General features: G+C 51.2%; 1 protein-coding gene across 3 annotated transcripts in view; it reads left to right on the plus strand.

Annotated features, from left to right (window-relative positions):
- Positions 1 to 19,077, plus strand: part of RCOR1 (REST corepressor 1) — a 297,736-nt gene that overhangs the window by 95,143 nt on the left and 183,516 nt on the right. For all 3 annotated transcript variants that reach the window (XM_069638105.1, XM_069638102.1, XM_069638103.1), the window contains one exon: positions 2,548 to 2,626. In XM_069638105.1, the coding sequence (XP_069494206.1) occupies positions 2,548 to 2,626 (79 nt within the window). The remainder of the gene's footprint in view (positions 1 to 2,547; positions 2,627 to 19,077) is intronic.

Raw genomic sequence — 19,077 nt, forward strand, 5'->3', positions numbered from 1 at the left:
GATTCAATTAAAAAACAGAACCGTAAAGCAGGTCAGTAATTTTCATGTTATACATTTTCCAGCACACTGAGTGACGTCATTTGAGATCAGTAATTTATCACCTTTGAAGTATTGTTATAAGGAGGGAAAGGTTATGGTTGGATAAGAACATACTGTGATTCTACAAAACGGATTCTCCCAGAGGGATGCAGGCAGTAGTTTATCAGCAAAACTAGTGTTCAACAATTAAAACCAGTAAGGGAACAAGCACTGCCAAAGCCAATAGGTTAAGAAGAGGGGGCCTTAGGGAGCCAGGACAGCCAAAGTCAATGGGCTAGTGCAAAGTTCTGATGCTCTCTTTTTAGAAGATGGTTTTAAATAAGCCGTAGTTCAAATAGAAAGTCCAAGCAACTCAAGAAGAGTCACCTTGTAGAAACACAAGCTGAAGGGCCAGTGCGAGTGAGTTGAGGTGAACTCTAAGGAGGGTAAAATAGCACTCCCCAAGGTAGGAAGTGCTACAAATAGCAGAAGGTTGATGTACCCCAAGCCCCACAGTACCTGTGAAATAAAGAATTTGTTCCAGCTGGATGCATCTTATTGCAGTGCAGCAGACCCTTGTTCCTTGGTTGTGGTTATGAAAGGGGGGAGGACGTCTGGTGGACTCCTGCAGCAGCACTCGAGAGGGACTCTGCAGCAATGGATTCTCCTTGATTTGTCGTCTTTGGTGGTTTTGGCATCTTTTTCTCAGCCCCGAAGAAGGAACAGCTTTGGTTAGAAGTTACTTGATCCCTCGGTCCTGGACTCTGGTGAGGGGACTCTGGATGAAGATTTCCTGCTTCTGTAGGGTCCTCTGGATGACCACAAAGTTTTGGCCCGATTTGCACTTGGTCGGGGGTCCCTGGGTATTAGGCAGCCTTGGTAAGTCATAGCAAGTCGGATGGTTGCGCCAAAATGAAGCTTGTCTTTAGGCTAGTTGGTCCCACCAGCCCAAGGGAGGAAGTTGTCCCATGTGGGTCTTCCCATTCGAAACGAAAATGGGGTCAGCAGTGCTTCACCAGGCACTTCGTGGTCTAGGAGGGGCTGCTGGTGTCTCTTCATGTCTTCGTCGGATGTTGGCCTTCAGTGGTCCAGTTCTCATTCATTCACTGCCCTGGGATGTCAATCACCCAGCAGGCTGGCTGGACAGCTGGCTGTCCAGGACGACAATCGGAACTCGTTGGACTCAGTCACACCTAGAGACAAAGGACAGGGAAGTTTCGGGACCCTCCCTAACTTCTTGCCTTTCCAGACACACTGGAGCCTGGGCGGGCTTCAGGGCTGAAGCCTGCCAAAGGCAAAATAAACTAAGGACTCCAACCAGATTCAGAGTAAAAGCCCAAAAGAAACTGACAAGAAATGGTGAAACAAGGCGACTGGGGCCATTTTGAGAAGATGGTCACCATTGGGTGCTGTACTGCGGCTGAGGTGTCAGCCTGCAGATACGTGGCACAAAGTAGTAAAAAAGAAAACTCTGCCACCAGCCATTCAAGTGAGTTAGTGAACAGAATGTTGCATGAGGAGTGGGATAAAGGAGTTCCTATGTAAAGCCCTTCCCAGCACTCCACATAGGGTGGTGCATACTAGACCCACAAAAGAAAAGGTAAGTAAGCCAGGAGTCATCTTACTATTCTTGGAAACAGTAGTTCACCCAAGAAAATGTAGTTCTACATTGAGAATCCAAAGGACTTTTCAGTGAACTGCACCAAAGGTGCTGTGTCACAATGCAAAAAGATGCCTATGGAGTTAACCAGACTCCATGAAACAGTGAGAAACACAGAAATCCTAGTCTGAAAATCCCTAGAGTGCAAAAAAAGTCCCACTCCTTCAGGAGTTAGCAAGAAAACGCCCCGAATCCAGCAAAAGAGCTCGGGGTCTCTAAGGTGAAAGGGAATTGGCACAGAAATGAAAATTGTCCCTGCGCTCGGGGATGCCTATTGGTGTGTCTCAACTTGGTGAATTTCCATCTTCTGGCTGTGAGCAGTTTAAATGGACTTTAGGGATGCATCTACTCAGTATATGCTGCACACAGCTTTGAGACTAGTAGCTACTGGTTGAAACACTAGATATCACCAAGTAAGATGGAGTTATCCACTAAGAAGATTGGACTGTAGAGGCAACTTTGCAATGTTTTCATTAGGAGCTGATTTTAGTAAGACCTTCTGACTGAATATGATGGCTTTGAAGTCGTTTCTAACAAAGCCATGTTTTCTTTGATCTGCAATTTCTGCTGCATAACCTCCTGTAGTGTACTCGATCTCTAACTTTCCGCATGACTGGATTCTAGGATTGAATGTCTGCGTACTCAGTGCCCAGGGCCATTTGGTTCAAATTTAAGGTTGTACCAGAGAACCTGGGCTGCTGCTGCTGTATGCGTACTTGATGACTGCATTTCTTTTAATTTTGCGGAGTAGCCTATTTGTAGTTACAGCTCTGTTCCGATCAATTGCTATTTTGGGATGGATTTGCATTTCAGTTCTACATTCTAACTTTAGTGCAGTCCTCCTTCACATCGCTGTTTTTGTTTTCCAGTGAGGAGGAAACTGAAGAAACGAATGGCAACAATCCTGTAGATCCCGATCCCGACCAAATAAAGGAGCCCAAAAAAGAGGTATTCCACTTGGTGCCCGACTGCTTTCACTGGAATGCTGTACTTGAGTCTTCTTGTGAACTACCTAGCTGAGTATGTAAACCTTCAATTAAAAGCAGCATTGTATAGTTTCCTAATCCTTTTCAACAAATGCAAACGTTTCCTGGTGAGCCAAGACCACAAACCATTCAGGTCTGCTGCGGTGGGTCCAAGTACCTTGTGACTCTAGCCACGTTTCACCGTGTCACTTGATTACGTGTGACCATCCACAGATTCCAATTACTGCTGTTACTGATGATGGTAACTTCTCAATTGTTTTTTTTCAGTTGTTCGGTGGATGCTACATTCATCAGTCCTCTACGCTTAATGCCAGTGCCCACCATTTGCTCCATACTCGTGCCTCTTTTCCTCCATACTATCATAATGCTGTCTCCAGGAAGGAGCCACATCCTGAAAGTACCGATGAAGGGGACCTATGCATTTGGGAGAAACTGGCACTACACTGTATTGAATTTAGATGGATTTGGAGTATAGCCACTCTATTGAATTTAGATGCATTTCGAGTAGAGCCCCAGGGTGAATTTAGATGCATTCTTTAGCATAGCCTCTCACATTTAGCTGCTTTTTCAGTACAGCTGCAGTGGGATGTTTAGCTACATTTCTTTTAGTATAGCAAATGTGTTTTATTTTAGCTGCATTTGTTGGGTACAGCCCCGGTGCTATATTTAGCTGCTCTTTCAGGATAGTCACGGTAATAGTTGACTGCAATTTGGGTATGTGCTGTGGAATATAGCCACCATGTAGAATTTAGCCGTGCTTTGAATTTGCCCCTTCTAAATTCTGATGCATCTATGAAACCAAAAAACCAGCCAGGACACACAGGAATATATGTCACATTATGCTTATGGAAGATGGCTGAAGGCACGGCCACCATTCCGCACGCATCGCTATCATAGCTACTCTTAAAACACATTGCACAACACCTCTGCCGTAAGAATTCAGCTATCCCTACAACACAAATTTGGTCTATCTCGCATACTCTTCCTGGCTACCTCGGAACACCCATCAACATGCCAGCTCGACATGGGTAGCTAGCTGGGACTGGGCCACCCGTACCTAACAGTGTTTGTTAAAATGCACACATTCCTTTCTGAACTCCTCTAACTGATTGCCTATACCTGGACTGCGGTCCGTGATGGGTGATCCAACAAAAGCGCTTTGAGACCATATTAATGGGTAAAGGCTCTATAAAAATGCCCATTTCTTTACATCCCACTGATAAACCTGCTCCTACTGCTGTGGTTTGATGGAACTTCTTTCAACCAGACTGCTGGATGTGGCTCTGTGGATTTGGCACCTTTTCAGGTGCACAGAAGACAGAATATCGCTGGTCAGATTCCCATTGTTTGCAAGGTCCAGCGCTCTGGTGAGGGGACTTTTAGGACAGGAATCATGCTCTGGAGATCCAGTGAGATTCGGAAGACCATGCACCGCACAATGGCTCAAAGTCCCACGGTATTGCAGCCCTGCAAGGTCTCAGCACGGCGTGGGATGGCTCAAAATGCAGGTCATCTTGAGTCTACTGGGTCTCACCAGGGTCAGGGTGGTAATGTCAGAGTCCTCGGGTAGATTCCTCAGGTTGATCTGTGAACTTTAAAGCATAGTGTTGTTTTTATAATTGTGGTTGTATATAATATGATAGTTCTCCAGCATGGGGTCTGGCATGGATTCACATGCTCATGAATATTCCCCGTCGTCAGGCTGGGAATCCTTGGTAAAGAAAAAAACAGTATCAGTTTTGTTTCTGATCTGTCTTTCGTAGTAGTAACCAATCACTGGTCTCTGCGTCATACTGACCACAGCCAATGACTGCCCTCTACCTAAGCCCCGCCTCTGGCAGCCTTCTTCAGATTTTTACTGCACGTTCATGTGTTGGGATCCTCGTGCTATTGCTCTCGAGCGGTAGTGCTATTTTTTTCACGTTTTTTCTCAAAAACTTAGTTTTTTTCGGTCAAAAGAGCCTCAAGCTTCACCGACTCTCCATCCGATCAACGGGGACCCGTGTCGGATTAGTCTACGCCCCTCAAGGGTGAAGATTTCGTCGAGCTACGCTTTTGGAGGATTGCAGAAGTTTCTCAGGCCCATCACGGTCATGGCCCAGGAGAAGGGAAGCTCGACGCCCGGAAAGCTGTTCAGGGTCTGCCCTGGATGCCAGCTGCAGAAAGACAAACACTCCTTTTGTCTTTACTGCCTACATGAGGACAAGACGCACGTGGAGAAGGACTGTGCGTTTTGCGGCAACATGTCGGAGCGGACCATGAAGGACCGCCATCAACGTCTCGCCAACTGGCTGGAAGGGAAGAGCCCGTCCGGCGAGAAGAAGAGGAAGAAATCCGAGCGGTCTTCTAAGACCTTTGAGGACGCCCCGACGACGGGGGTCTAACACAAGGCCAAGCACCGCGAGTCCGCTGGCACCGGGAGCGCCGAACGGTCGGGCTCTGCAGGCGCCAGGCAGGGCGCACCCTCCCCGGCACCATCAACCACGAGCCAACGCTCTGGGTCGGGTAAGAGGAAGGCCGAGCACCCGGCGAAGCTCCTGGAGAGGCCCCGGTCGAGCTCGAAGGCGGAGGGGGAGCGAGGCAGTGTCCCCCCCCCCCCCTCAAGGAGAAGGCGGTGAGCGCACCTAAGGTGGTGAAAGCCTTAATCCATCCGGCCAAGGCCTCTATCGAGACAGTCGCGGCGGCCCTGGCTCAGCCTGTGGAGGCTACACCAGTGGCGGCGACCTCGGGGCTCAGAGACTCCCTGCCACCGCGGAGGGAGTCCTCTTTTATGCCCATCGACAGGACCCCCGTGAAACCTCCGGAGAAGAAAAAGGGGGGCAGGAGGTCGTCGTGGATTCGGCCTCAACCTCTGAGGAAGAACTGATCGAGGTCTTAAGCCACGGCGTTGGCGTGGAAGAAGACCAACCCGTCGGGAGGGATCCCGACGCAGGAGACGACTCCTGCGTCGGACTCCCCTCTACCAGCGCCGCAAGACAACTTATGCTCAGAGATAAGGACGAGACTGCCGTTACCAGTGGAGGAGCCACTCCCGTCGGGGGACCCGGAACCAGGACCTTCGGGCAGCCCCCCTCCTAAGAAGAGAAGGATTCACCCTCTACCTCCTTTTCAGCCGTCGCGCCCCGTTCGGCCCTCCTCCCCGTCCACGACTCGAGGGGATGACACGGGGACTGACACGGCCGCGACGGGTACGGACGACGAGGTGTACGACGAGGATCTGCCGTCGTCACCTCCCACCCGGGCTTCCCCGCCCGACGAGATTGGATCTTTTCACTCCATGATCGCCAGGGCATCCGAGCTCTTCCAGCTCTGCCCTGAGGAGAAGGAAGGTTTCCTTTATCAGCGGCGCGAGGCCAAGAGGAAGACGGTCCTCTCAGTGCCTCTGCTGGACGATATTTGGGATGAGGGCCTTGCCCTCCTCAAGAACCCATCCACGACGCCGGCTAGAAGAGACCGGTACAAGAAGAAGTACCGGGTCCCGGACGCGGCCCCCTTGTGCCTCCGGGCACAGCCTACCCCGGACTCCGTCGTCTCCGCGGCGGCCAGGAAGAAAGCGGAGGGGTGCGGCCTCCACGTCGACTTCCCCGCCGGACGGCGAGGGAAAGAAATTGGATACGATGGGGCGCAGGGTCATCTCGTCTGCAGCAACGACGATTAAGGCGGCCAACGCTTTAGCTATCATAGCCCGCTACGACAGGGAGCTGTGGTACAAACTGGCTCCCCTGCTGGACTTCCTACCGGACGACAAGAGGGCGGATGCCCTAGAGATCTTGCAGGAAGGTGAGGTGGCGTCGGACCACGCCATCACGATTGCGACTGACATCGCCAACACTGGATTTCGCCAGTTTGGCAACGGCGTGTGCCTTAGGCGGCGTGGATGTCTCAAGGCTACGGACTTCCGTCAAGACGTACAGACCAGAGTCCTGGACATGCCGTTCGATGGGAACAACCTGTTTGAGAAAACAGTGGACGATTCTCTTCAAGCCATTAAAGCGGACACGGAGATGGCCCGGGCTCTCGGGGTTCTCCAGCAACGGCGGCCGCCCTTTCGGAGCGGCGGAGGCAAGGGCGCCTCCAAAGGTTCCGGCGGCGGATTTTCCACCTACCGTCAAGCGGCCCGTTCGTCGTCTCAGGAAGCTTACAGGGGCGAGGCAAGTCAGGCAGACCCCGCCATCGTCGCCAAGGAGGTCAAGGCGGCAAAGCTTCGTCTAAGCAGGATTGAACCGGCCGTGGGGTCGGGCCTCCACCGAAGCACCCCGGTGGGAGGGCCGGCTGGCGAGCTTAGTCAGCGTGTGGGAGTCCATCTCCACAGACCGTTGGGTGCTGGACGCTCTAGCCCAGGGTCACGCGCTCGAGTTTCAAAGAAGGTGCCGCGCGTCCCCCCTGTGGCCAGGAAAGAGCTTCACTCCCTCAGCTTCTCCTGGAGGTAAAGGCGATGCTCAGGAAGGGCGCCATCGAACTCGTCCCAAAGAGGCTTCGGGGTTCCGGAGTTTACTCAAGATACTTCCTTGTGAAGAAGAAGACCGGAGGATGGCGCCCCATCCTAGACCTACGACGGCTGAACAAGTTCATCAAGGCGCAGAAGTTCCAGATGGTCACCCTCCAGCACGTCCTGGGTCAGCTGGAGGAGGGCGACTTCCTGTCGTCGTTGGACTTGGAGGATGCCTACTTCCATATTCCCATCCTAAAGGGGCACCGACAATTTCTCAGGTTCGTGGTCCAAGGGCGTCACTATCAGTTCAGAGCCCTTCCCTTCGGTCTACGGTCGGCACCCAGGGTATTCACCAAGTGCCTTGCACCAGTGGCGGCGCAGCTGCGCCGAGAGGGGATCCACGTCTACCCCTACCTGGACGACTGGCTCATCCGAGCCAAGACGAGGGAGCTCACCGTGGAGCACACGGCAAGGACCGTCCAACTTCTCACGGACCTTGGATTCTCTGTGAACTACGCCAAGTCCCACCTGGTACCCGCGCAAGATGCACTGTTTCTGGGAGCGAAGCTCGACAGTGTCCCTTCTGGCCTCCCCTTCGGAGAAAAGGACCAGGGCCATCCTGGGCAAGGTGCAGCGGATGTTGGTTGCCGACGCGGCCAAGGTGAGGTCCATCAAGTCCCTCCTCGGAATGATGTCTTCTTGCATCTACCTCATTCCCATGTGCAGGCTCCGGATGCGCCCGTTGCAGGAGTTCCTGGGCGCGTGCTGGATCCAAACGACGGGCAACTTCGAGGAGAGGATCACACTCGACGAGAGATCCGGTGGTGGGGCACCCGCGCGCATCTGACGGCGGGCATGGACTTCCAGACCCCAGGCCACCAGGAGACGGTGACCACGGATGCCTCTCTGGAAGGGTGGGGAGCGCACACTGGAAATCTGCACGCGAGAGGCCTTTGGCTCCCGACGGAGAAGTCCCTCCATATCAACGTCCTGGAGCTCCGTGCAGTGTTTTGGGCCCTCAGGTCCTTCCTTCCGTCCCTCAAGGGCAAAGTGGTGAGGGTCTTCACCGACAACACCACCACCATGTTTTACATCAGGAAACAGGGCGGAACCAGGTCCCCAGCACTGTCCAAGGAGGCGCAGGACCTGTGGCATTGGGCCGTCGCCCAAAGGATGTTTCTGGTGCCGTTTCATCTGGCAGGGATAAAAAACACCATCGCCGACTCGCTCAGCAGGGAGCTGCGCTCGTGCCACGAGTGGGAACTACGGCAGGATCTAGTGGATCGCCTCTTCCGACGGTGGGGCACACCCCAGATCGACCTGTTCGCGACGGCGACGAACTCCAAGTGCCAGAGGTTCGCCAGCAGGTTTCCCCAGCCGAGGAGCATGGGCGATGCTTTCTCGTTCCCCTGGGAAGGCCTGTTCCTATACGCGTTCCCTCCTCTGCCACTGCTGATCCGGCTCATCAACCAGCTCAAGAGGTCACGGTGCAGGATGATCCTCGTCGCACCTGCGTGGCCGAGGCAGATATGGTTCCCGGACCTTCTGGACTTGTCAGCGTCCCCGCCGATCAAGCTGCCGGTGGACGAGGATTTGCTCTCCAGGGAAGGAGGCGCCATCCTCCACCACGACCCGAAGTCGCTGAACTTGCAGGCCTGGCTCCTGCAGCGCTAGAGTTTGGAGGATACGACATACCGGCCGACTGCAGAGAGGTTCTTGCAAAGGCCAGGGCGTCCTCGACTCTTAAATGCTACGGACACAAATGGAAGAGGTTCTCTGTCTGGTGCCACGCACAGAAGATTAACCCTCTGAGGATTACGGCTCCCCAAGTGCTGCCGTACCGGTTGACGCTGGCCAAGGCTGGACTGGCACACGCGTCCATCAAGATTCATCTTGCTGCGATCTCCCGATACACCAGAACCACGGGGCGGACGTCCTTGTGGTCTCATCGTCTGGTGAAAGAGTTCATGAAGGGACTGTTCAGATCGTTCCCGCCGGTGAAGGCACCGGCCCCGGCGTGGGAGCTCAACGTGGTGCTGACCAAGCTCATGGGACCTCCGTTCGAGCCTCTGCACTCGGCCCCGTTGAAGTTTCTGTCGTGGAAAACAGCGTTTCTTGTGGCCATCACCTCCGCACGACGAGTGGGAGAGATCCAGGCCCTATCTTGCAAGCCACCATACTTGACTTTTCACGACACGAGGGTGGTGCTCAGGACGCACCCCTCCTTCATGCCCAAGGTGCCGTCGGAATTCCACCTCAACGAACCCTTGGTGTTGCCTGTGTTTTTCCCGTCGCCTTCGTCGCCGGCTGAGAGGACTTTGCACTCGCTTGATGTGGCTAGAGCGCTGAAGTTCTACGTGGACCGCACAAAGTGCTTTCGGAAGACGTCACAACTTTTTGTGAACTTTGGACCTGTCAATCAGGGGAAGGCGCTCTCGAAGGCTTCCATTTCCAGGTGGCTCTCCGGCTGTATCATGTACTGTCATCGGTTGGCTAACCGACCGCTGCCTGGCCGTCCGAGAGCCCATTCCACCAGAGCGATCGCAGCTACCACGGCGTTCCTATCTGGTGTGCCCCTGCTGGACATATGCAGGGCTGCTACGTGGAGGTTGACGCACACCTTCACGAAATTCTACTGCGTCGATCGGGATTCCAGGGAGGAGTCCAGGGTCGGCCAAGCAGTGCTGCGCAACCTGTTCGCCTGAGGTGAGCCTGGTGAGGAGGTAAGAATTGCTTAATGTTGAGTTTGATGTAATGCTTAATGTTGAGCCTTTGCCACCTCCCGTGGTTGTGCATGTGTGTACTGCTATATATTCTTCATGAGCATATGAATCCATGCCAGACCCCATGCTGGAGAAGGAACAAGTTACTTACCTGTAACTGTTGTTCTCCAGCATGGGTCTGGCATGGATTCACATGCGAACCCTCCCGCCTACCCCTCTGCGGCTCTTCACTTGGTCATACTGCCACTTCACGTGCTTCCAAATCTGAAGATGGCTGCCAGAGGGCAGTCATTGGCTGTGGTCAGTATGACGCAGAGACCAGTGATTGGTTACTACTACGAAAGACAGATCAGAAACGAAACTGATACTGGTTTTTTCTTTACCGAGGATTCCCAGCCTGACGACGGGGAATATTCATGAACATGTGAATCCATGCCAGACCCATGCTGGAGAACAACAGTTACAGGTAAGTAACTTGTTCCTACTCATTTCCCCCAAGATTTATCTGGGCCTAATTGTATTTAAATAAACAATTGTTTTTACAATACATAGCTTTTCAGTGTTTCTTTGGACCATTTGTATTCCAATTTCATTGTACTGATTCTACAGCCCTCTCGCCCTACTAAGATACGCCTGGTTGCTCTGGGGATGCTACCCTGAACTCGGGCGGTATAGCCTTGTACTAAGAGTGGAGTCTTGTACTGCCTCAGTTGAATGGTTTTACTAAACCCTTAGTTGGACTTCAGAAAAAGTGTCCTAACACTCGGCGCTAGACTGCGCATGCGTCCTATGCAAGAGGTGGCTGGTGAAACAATGTTTGCAAGCACTCTGTGGGACGATCTAGTGGTGATTTTGCAAAACCTGGTTGACTCTCTGCAGTGGTAGACAAAGGAGAACCTTCTGCAGGGAAAATCATTCCCCACCCATCCAATAAAGGCCACTTTGAACATAGACACATTACTGTCAGGGTGGGGAGCACATCATCTCCATCACACTGTTGGGCAGGAATTGATGTAGTAACACTGTGTGAGACTACACAACCCTTGTCCGCTTGGTATTAGGTAACCCACCTTTTGGTATAGGCCTGTACTCCACAAGTTGGTAGTGTGACTGAGCAGCCAGGCTTATCTCAAGAGGGATAAATGTGAGCTGGAGAGCTGTAGCAATGAAATTACATCCTTTGGTCACTGCGGAGTATTGCATTTTGTTTTTCGTAGTCGAAAAGGGGACGTCGACAAGGCGTGTCTGTAACACTATCCCTATAGTGACGTGCGTTGTACCCACAATCCCTCACGCGTCGAGGTCCCTCAGATTGTTTTTTATCCGCCCAGCTACTGGTCGCCTTTATGCGGAGCTCCTCGAGAGACATTGCCAAATAGTTTCTTCGACCTTTGGTCATTTGTTATTAATACCAATAACGATAGATCCCTCCCTCGATGCAGAGCCGTTTCTCCGCCGAGCAAGATCTTCGACGGAAGGACGAGCGGAGGAGATCCTTCAGCGCTGCCGAACACGTGGCCTGGCCTCGCCGGCCATACACAGTAGGGAGAGTGGGGCTTTGTGGTCTTTCTTTCTTTTCTTTAAGAATGCCTTTCTCTTTCCCCTCCCTCTCTTTCGAGGTCGTACTCACACCCATTACCCTCAGCTATGGAGAGGACGCCATTTAGGTTTTGCCCGCTTTGCAAGGGTAAATATACCTGGAAGGATAAGCATAAACGGTGCAACCGTTGCTTACCCCTCGATCACCAGGAGGACGGCTGTGCGGCCTGCAAATTACTAAAGCCCAAAACTCTAAAGGACCGCAGGGTCAAAAGGTGGGCGGCCTACGCTATGTCTAGGCCTGACTCCTCGCCCGCTGCCGCCGAGTGTGACGAGGATAGTGACTACACGGCCCCCGTAACGGAGGCTGTAGACCTCTCAAAGGAGCGTTCACGCTCCTCGTCGTCCGTCCCGGCCCCGACAAGCCCGGCTCACGCCCAGCTTATGGGGATGAACACCCCGGCGACAAGGACGCACACAGAAAAACACCAAAGCACATACCCCCAGGCACACATTCGTCGAAGACAGCCATAGTGCCAACGGGGACGCCGGGCCCACCGACGTCTTCTAACGACCGTAAGGGTCGTCAGCCCTCCCCGCCACCGCTTCCGCGACAGGCGACTGGGCACTCTAAAAATAAAGGCGCTAACACCAAAATTTCCGGCGACACGCATCGCAAGAGCGCTCACGTTGCCACCAATGACTCGACGACCGATGACTCGACGACCAATGACTCGACGACCAAGGACTCGACGCTCCATAGCGCAACGGCGACCGATCCCTCGGAAGAGAGAATGATCGCCGAAAGCCTCGCGCGCATAGCATCTAGGGACGACCAAAGACGTACAGCGAGTGAAACGCCGAAAACCGCACACAAGGCTAAAGATACGCCGGAAAACAGATCAGGTCAGTTCCCGACACCGTCGGAAGGCCCTAGCCTGCAAGAAGGCTACTCAGAAGGCAAAGGATCTCTTTCTTCGACGTTATGGGACAGAACCAGACAATTACAGGAGGAAGAAACCCCCTTTTCTTTCCCAGACCGTCCTGGCCGACCTGAGTGGACCTTTGGAAGGTTCCAGACCTGTATGGACAAACTAGATAGGTTCATGTCCATCCCAGAAGACACTACCGCCCAAGAGACCAAGGGAGGCACCCCTTGAGAGTCCAAGGGCTAAATACCAGAAGTTTTATAACCCCATACAGGAGGACATACACTCTTGCAATCCCACTGAGGAAGACATCTTCTTCCAAGAGGAAGATGAGTTCACCTATGTTGAGGACCAACAAGAAGAGGAATGTTTTCACGAGGAAACTAACCTATGTGAGGAAGGATTCCAGGAAGACCCAGGCGAGGGTGACCAAAATCCCTGGCAGTCACCGGGTAGGTCGACTGACACGGGCAGTAGCAGTATAGTCATCGGGTCTACTGAATCTACACCAGTCAGGAACCCTTCGCCTGTCGATGATCAACCCACCTTCAATGCACTGCTGAAGAAGGCAGCAGCGCATTTCGAAATCGAAACTGGAGACGTCACCCCAGACACCGATTTTGTGGAGAGGATTATCAAAGAAAAAACCCCCACTAGCCATGTTATACCTATCCTCGCCTCAGTTAAGAGACGTATTACACCTTCTCTTTCCACTCCTGCATTGGTGAGAGGGGTCAATCCGAGGATTGAGAAACTGTTCTCTCCCTCTCAGTCAGACCCATTATATATTAAGGGTCACTCAATCCCAGACTCCCTGGTCGTGACCAACACCAGAAAAAGGGCAGAAGTCCCACTATCTACTAGCGAGGCACCCCCAGATAAAGAGGGGAAGAAGCTGTATGCCCTAGCCAAGAGAATCACAACCTCTGCAGCATTCTCTACCAGAATCGCCAATAATAATACCCTATTGGCAAGCTACGCCGATGCTCAATGGGCTAAGCTCAGACAGGACATCGAAGAAGCTCCCGAACCCCTAAGGACTCGTTTACTGGCTACATTTAACGAGGGCTCTCTGGTCAATCAAAGCATTGTCAAGAATACCCTCGATGCAGCAGAGACGGCTGGCCGCACTTTGGTACAAGTAATTTTACTGAAGCGTCACGTCTGGCTTCGCAATTCCGGATTTAAGGCGGAAACACAAGCATCCCTTATTAATAAACCCATAGAGGAATCCAACCTCTTTGGGAGAGCAGTGGATGACGCGCTGGAGAACGCGAAAAAAGAATTTGATACTATAAAGACCTTAGACCAAATTTCTAAACCTCCTAATAGGCGGGGATTTAGTAATAAGCGCTTTTTTCGTGGACAACGCCAGCAACAAAACCAACAACAGTACTCTGCCAGCAACTACCAGAGTAATAGCGGCCAGTATAATCAGAGGGGTCAACGTCGTGGCAAGGGAAGAGGCCGGGGTTCCAGCCCCAGAGGCTCCCAAGCCAACAACACCACCAAGTGACGCGAAGATTCGCGTCCCCTCCCATGCAACGCCGGTCGGGGGCCAGTTAACATCCTTTCTTCCAGCATGGGAGGGAATAACATCAGACCGCTGGGTACTTTCCACCGTAGCCCGCGGCTACTGTATAGAGATCAACAGTTCCCCAACATACAGACCCCCGAGGGGACGCCGCATGACACCAGAACACCTCGCCATCTTTCTCCAAGAAGTGGACCAACTGCTGGAAAAAGGAGCCATAGAGGTGGTGCCTCTAGCTCAGGTAATGGAAGGTATTTATTCAGTGTACTTCCTTGTACCCAAAAAGAATCTAACCATGCGACCTGTATTAGATCTGCGCCCAGCGAACAAGTTTGTCAAACCCCAGAAGTTTCGTATGGTGACCTTACAGGAAGTGATCCCACTGCTATCACAGGGAAATTACATGACCACACTGGACATGAGAGATGCATACTTTCATATTTTAATGTTGCCAGGTCAAAGAAAATACCTCAGGTTCATGATAGAGGGCAAACACTACCAGTTCAAGTGTTACCCTTCGGCATAGCATCTGCACCCAGGGTATTCACGAAGGTACTGGCAGTGGCAGCGGCACACCTGCGCAGGTTATCCATCCCAGTATACCCTTACCTCGACGACTGGCTCATAACAGGGTATTCTTACGAGACCTGCTTCTCAAACACCCAAAAGACTGTAGACCTTTTGTTCCAACTGGGCTTCTCTATCAACGAGAAGTCCAGCTTAGACCCCAGCCAAGTCAAACAATTCCTAGGGGCTCTAATTCGAACAAAGGATGGCCTCTTTTTCCCCTCCAACGAGAGGGTCCAAAACATGCTGTTTCAGATCCCCCAATATGTGGCAGGTCGAGAGGTGACGGTGCGCAAAGTGATGCGTTTGCTAGGTATGATGGCGTCGTGTATTTATTTGGTACCTCACGCGCGCCTGCGCCCAATGCAAGAGTGGCTCAACAGCCAGTGGTGTCAGGCCAGCGGACAATGGGACGATCTAGTGGTGGTCTCGCAGGCCTTGGTTCTCTCGCTACGGTGGTGGACAAAGGAAAACCTGATAATAGGGAAACCCTTTGCCACACCCGCGGTGGAGGCCACTCTAACCACGGACGCATCCCTCACAGGATGGGGGGCTCACCTATCCCATCAAACTGCTCACGGAGTCTGGACTCCGAACGTAGCATCCAAGTATATAAACCTTCTGGAGCTACTAGCGGTGTTCAAAGCACTAAAAGCCTTCCAGGAACACCTACAAGGGAAGACAGTGATGGTCCTTACAGACAGCACCACAGCCATGTACTATATCAACAAGCAGGGGGGAACCCACTCTCCAGGACTGTCCAAACTGTCACAGAATATATGGAAGTGGGCTCTCAAACACATGTTCCTACTGTCACAACACGTACCAGGGGAACTCAATCTGCTAGCAGACGAACTCAGCAGAGACTTCCCCCTGCCCGAAGAGTACGAATGGCAATTGCACGAAGACATCGTCTTAGACGTCTTCACGCAATGGGGATTCCCGGAAATAGACCTGTTCGCAACACTGGAGAACTCAAAATGCCAAAGTTACGCCTCCAGGTACCCCCAAAACCAGTCCAAGGGGAACAGTCTGTCGATTCAATGGTCAGGGAAATTTGTTTACGCCTTCCCCCCCCCCCCCCCCCCCCCCGACTCCCCTTCTCAACAAGGTGGTGCACAAGATGCACCAGCAACAGGTTACCATGATACTAGTGGCCCCAATGTGGGCCCGGCAGCCATGGTTCGCTCACTTGATGGAGATGTCCCTATCTCCCCCAGTGAGACTTCCCTGCCCGTACAACATGCTGTCACAGGACAAGGGCAGGACACTGCATCCATGCCCCAGACCATGAACTTAGCAGCCTGGCTCCTGAGATCATAGAATTTGGACATCTACAACTCCCGCAGAGATGTATGGACATCCTCAGGGAAGCCAGAAAACCTAATACTCGCCACTGCTATTCTAGCAAGTGGAAAAGATTTGTCATCTGGTGTAGAGGTAAGAGCATCAACCCGGTTGACTTGCTCTCCCACGAACATTGTTCTGTACTTGACCCATTTACTGGATTCAGGTCTAGTGTTCAATTCCATTAAAGTCCACCTAGCGGCACTTTCTGCATACACCACTTCCCAACTTAGTGTCGTGGTGGAAGATACCAGTTATCAAAGCCTTCATGGAGGGAGTAAATAGAATACACCCTCCGATAGCTAACCCAGCTCCCAGATGGGACTTAAATGTGGTACTTTCTAGACTCATGGGCCCTCCCTTTGAACCCATGCACAAGGCAACTCTTAAGGGCCTCACTCTTAAGACTGCTTTCCTAAAAGGCATCACCTCCATTAGGAGAGTAAGTGAACTACAGGCTCTTTCTGTTCTAGACCCCTTCGTAACAGTTCACAAGGATAAGGTGGTTCTATGCACACACCCAAGGTTTGCACCAAAATTCATCTCGAAATTTCATGTAAACTAGTCAATAGAACTACCAACCTTCTTTCAAAACCCTTCCAGCTTGGGAGAAAAAAGTCTGCATACACTAGATGTACGCAGAGCTGTCATGTTCTACATGGAAAGAACCAGACCACTGAGAAAGACTAACAAGTTCTTTGTGTCGGTGGCAGCAGGAAGAGAAGGAGATGCAGTCTCAAAGTCCACTATATCTAGATGGATTGTTCAATGCATCACTCTCTGTTTCTCTCTTGCTAAGAGAGAACTACCCTTCAAGCCAAGAGCACATTCCACTCGAGGCACTGGGGCTTCCATAGCGTTCATTGCAAATGTTCCCCTTGAGTCCATCTGCAAAGCGGCTACCTGGAGTTCTGTGCACACCTTTACAAAACACTACTGTCTAGATGCACACTCTAGATCTGACTCTCAGGTGGGACAGGCAGTATTAAGACATCTTTTCTCTACTGTTCCTTCTCATAACCCAACGCCAACTCCGGGTACTGCTCGCTAGTCTATGCACAGCATGTGATTCTAAGCAGATTAACAAACATCAGAAGACAATGCATTACTTACCGTAAAAGCATTTCTGATGGTTGTATCTGCTTAGATTCACATGCGCCCACCCTTCCTCCCCGCTTGGATGGAAGGAACATAGACATCTTTCTACATCTCTCTCTTTTCTGTACTTACTCACGTATAGAGAGCTCCCTCAGGGCAGAAAAAATACAAACAGAGGGACCTCGACGCGTGAGGGATTGTGGGTAAAACGCACGTCACTATAGGGATAGTGTTACAGACACGCCTTGTCGACGTCCCCTTTTCGACTACGAAAAACAAAATGCAATACTCCGCAGTGACCACTGGATGTCAGACCTATGCACAGCATGTGCATCTAAGCAGATACAACCATCAGAAATGCTTTTACGGTAAGTAATGCATTGTCTTATTTAACATCTGCTTTTAAATAAGCATTCTTTAAAAAGTGCAAGGTATGTAACGATTAGAAATACTTTAAAATACTTTGACAGAATCGGCATAAGTTTAGTGGATACTCTTTAGAGATGCTTTTTACACACTTCCTACACCCAGAGGTGACATCATAAGGACAGTAAGGGCATTTATATATCACTAGTACGCTGTGCAGATTCTGAGGTTGCAGAAATGAAAGGTTAGAGGAAGGAAACAGGTTAAACAGGTTCTCAGGGCATGCGAGTATACTTAAATCTTCCAATGAAGTCTAGCAAAGCCTTTCCCAGCAATAACAGTCTAAAACCAAGTATAACCTCTGAGAGACAGAAAATATCAGTCAATGGACTAGAAGAGTCTGCAGGGAGCCAGGACTGCCAAAGTCCATTGGAGCACAGTCTATGGAGATGTGGCACTTCGTAGTTAAGTCTTGCACAAGGTTTGAGTTTGTTGTAGAAAATCATTGTAGGGTAACAAACACTTGTGGAGGGTGGAGCTGAAATCAAAAGTATCTACTGGAAGTCTCAACTGAGAAAAGCAAAGCAAGACACCAAGGTAAGTACCCGAAGTCTGAACATTACCATCTGGTTGGAAGAGGGGGGGGGGGACGGCTGGCTTCAGTCCTTTTGCAGCAGGGCAGATGCAGGGTTCCTGAACCTTTGTCGTGGGGACAATAGGGAGGGACATCTGGAGGACTCCTGCGGCAGCTACAGGCTCTTTTCAGATCAGCAGCACTTTGTGGTTTCAGCTCGCAGTAAACACCACTGTGGATCTTGGATACCGGTTGGGCTTCCTTCACTCGTTGAATCCTGCACTCTGGCGAGGGGACTCGAGCTCTGGTCATCCTGCTTCTAGAGGGTCCTTGGGAGTCTCCTGTAGCTTCTGGCCGGATTGCAGACGTTTCACTAGACTACGGATATCTCAACCCCTGGCACTCGGTTCCTGCAGCAGCAAAGAATTACAGCCAGTCGGGGAAGATGGCCCATTGGAGTTCGTCTCAGGGGTTGGAGGGGTCCCACTAACCTAAGGGAAGAAGTCCCTTTCTGAGCTCCTCTTGTCGATCAAAAAGAGCTTCAGCACAGCAGCAGGGCTTCACCGGGCAATTCAAAGGTCCAGGAGGATGCAGCAAGCTTCGTTCACGGTTTCTTCAAGTGTTCTTCCCAGGGGTCGACTTTGCCTCTAGTCCCAAAATCCTTGCCTTTTAAGCAGGTTTCTCCCATTCATGCACAGCCTAGGCTGTTAATCACACAGCAGGGCGACTGTCCTGAAAAAACAGTCAGCCAATCAGGAGTGGGTGCATTAATTTTATTTATTTTATTTTATTGACTTTAGTTTTGTAAAGAAAAACAAACTTTTTTGTCACATTCAGTTCATTTATACTCCCTAGCCCACGTCAGGCCATTATTTCATTTTTCCTTTAAGTTAGGCGAGCGTGGGCATAATGGATCAACTGAAGTTAAACCATGTTTTTGGCGAGCTAATGATTTGCAGTAGTTTATGTCAGTAGCATGTCCATAAAGTTAATCACATTGCAGGTTAGTTGTGCATTTCTTCCTGTTATCAGATACGACCACCATTCTTCTATGTTGCCGTTTTTAGGGGCATAGCGTTCGAGATGAAGAGTGCGCTGTTCAGTGATTTGTGTGCATTCGATTATGAGATGTTTAATAGATTCAGGTTCCTGCTTACAGAAGCGACAGTTTGCATCAGTTGTCGTGGGATCTTTTATTCTTCTTTTATATAGCTTGGTGTTGGACAAGTTAAGGCGAAGCCTTAAAAATTGATTCCGATGATATTGAGAGGGAAACTTGGCCAGATATTTCGGTAGGTTACCTC

Source organism: Ambystoma mexicanum, chromosome 14 (assembly GCF_040938575.1).
Source record: "Ambystoma mexicanum isolate Mex_15411 chromosome 14, UKY_AmexF1_1, whole genome shotgun sequence".
NCBI classification, from domain to species: Eukaryota; Metazoa; Chordata; class Amphibia; order Caudata; family Ambystomatidae; genus Ambystoma; species Ambystoma mexicanum.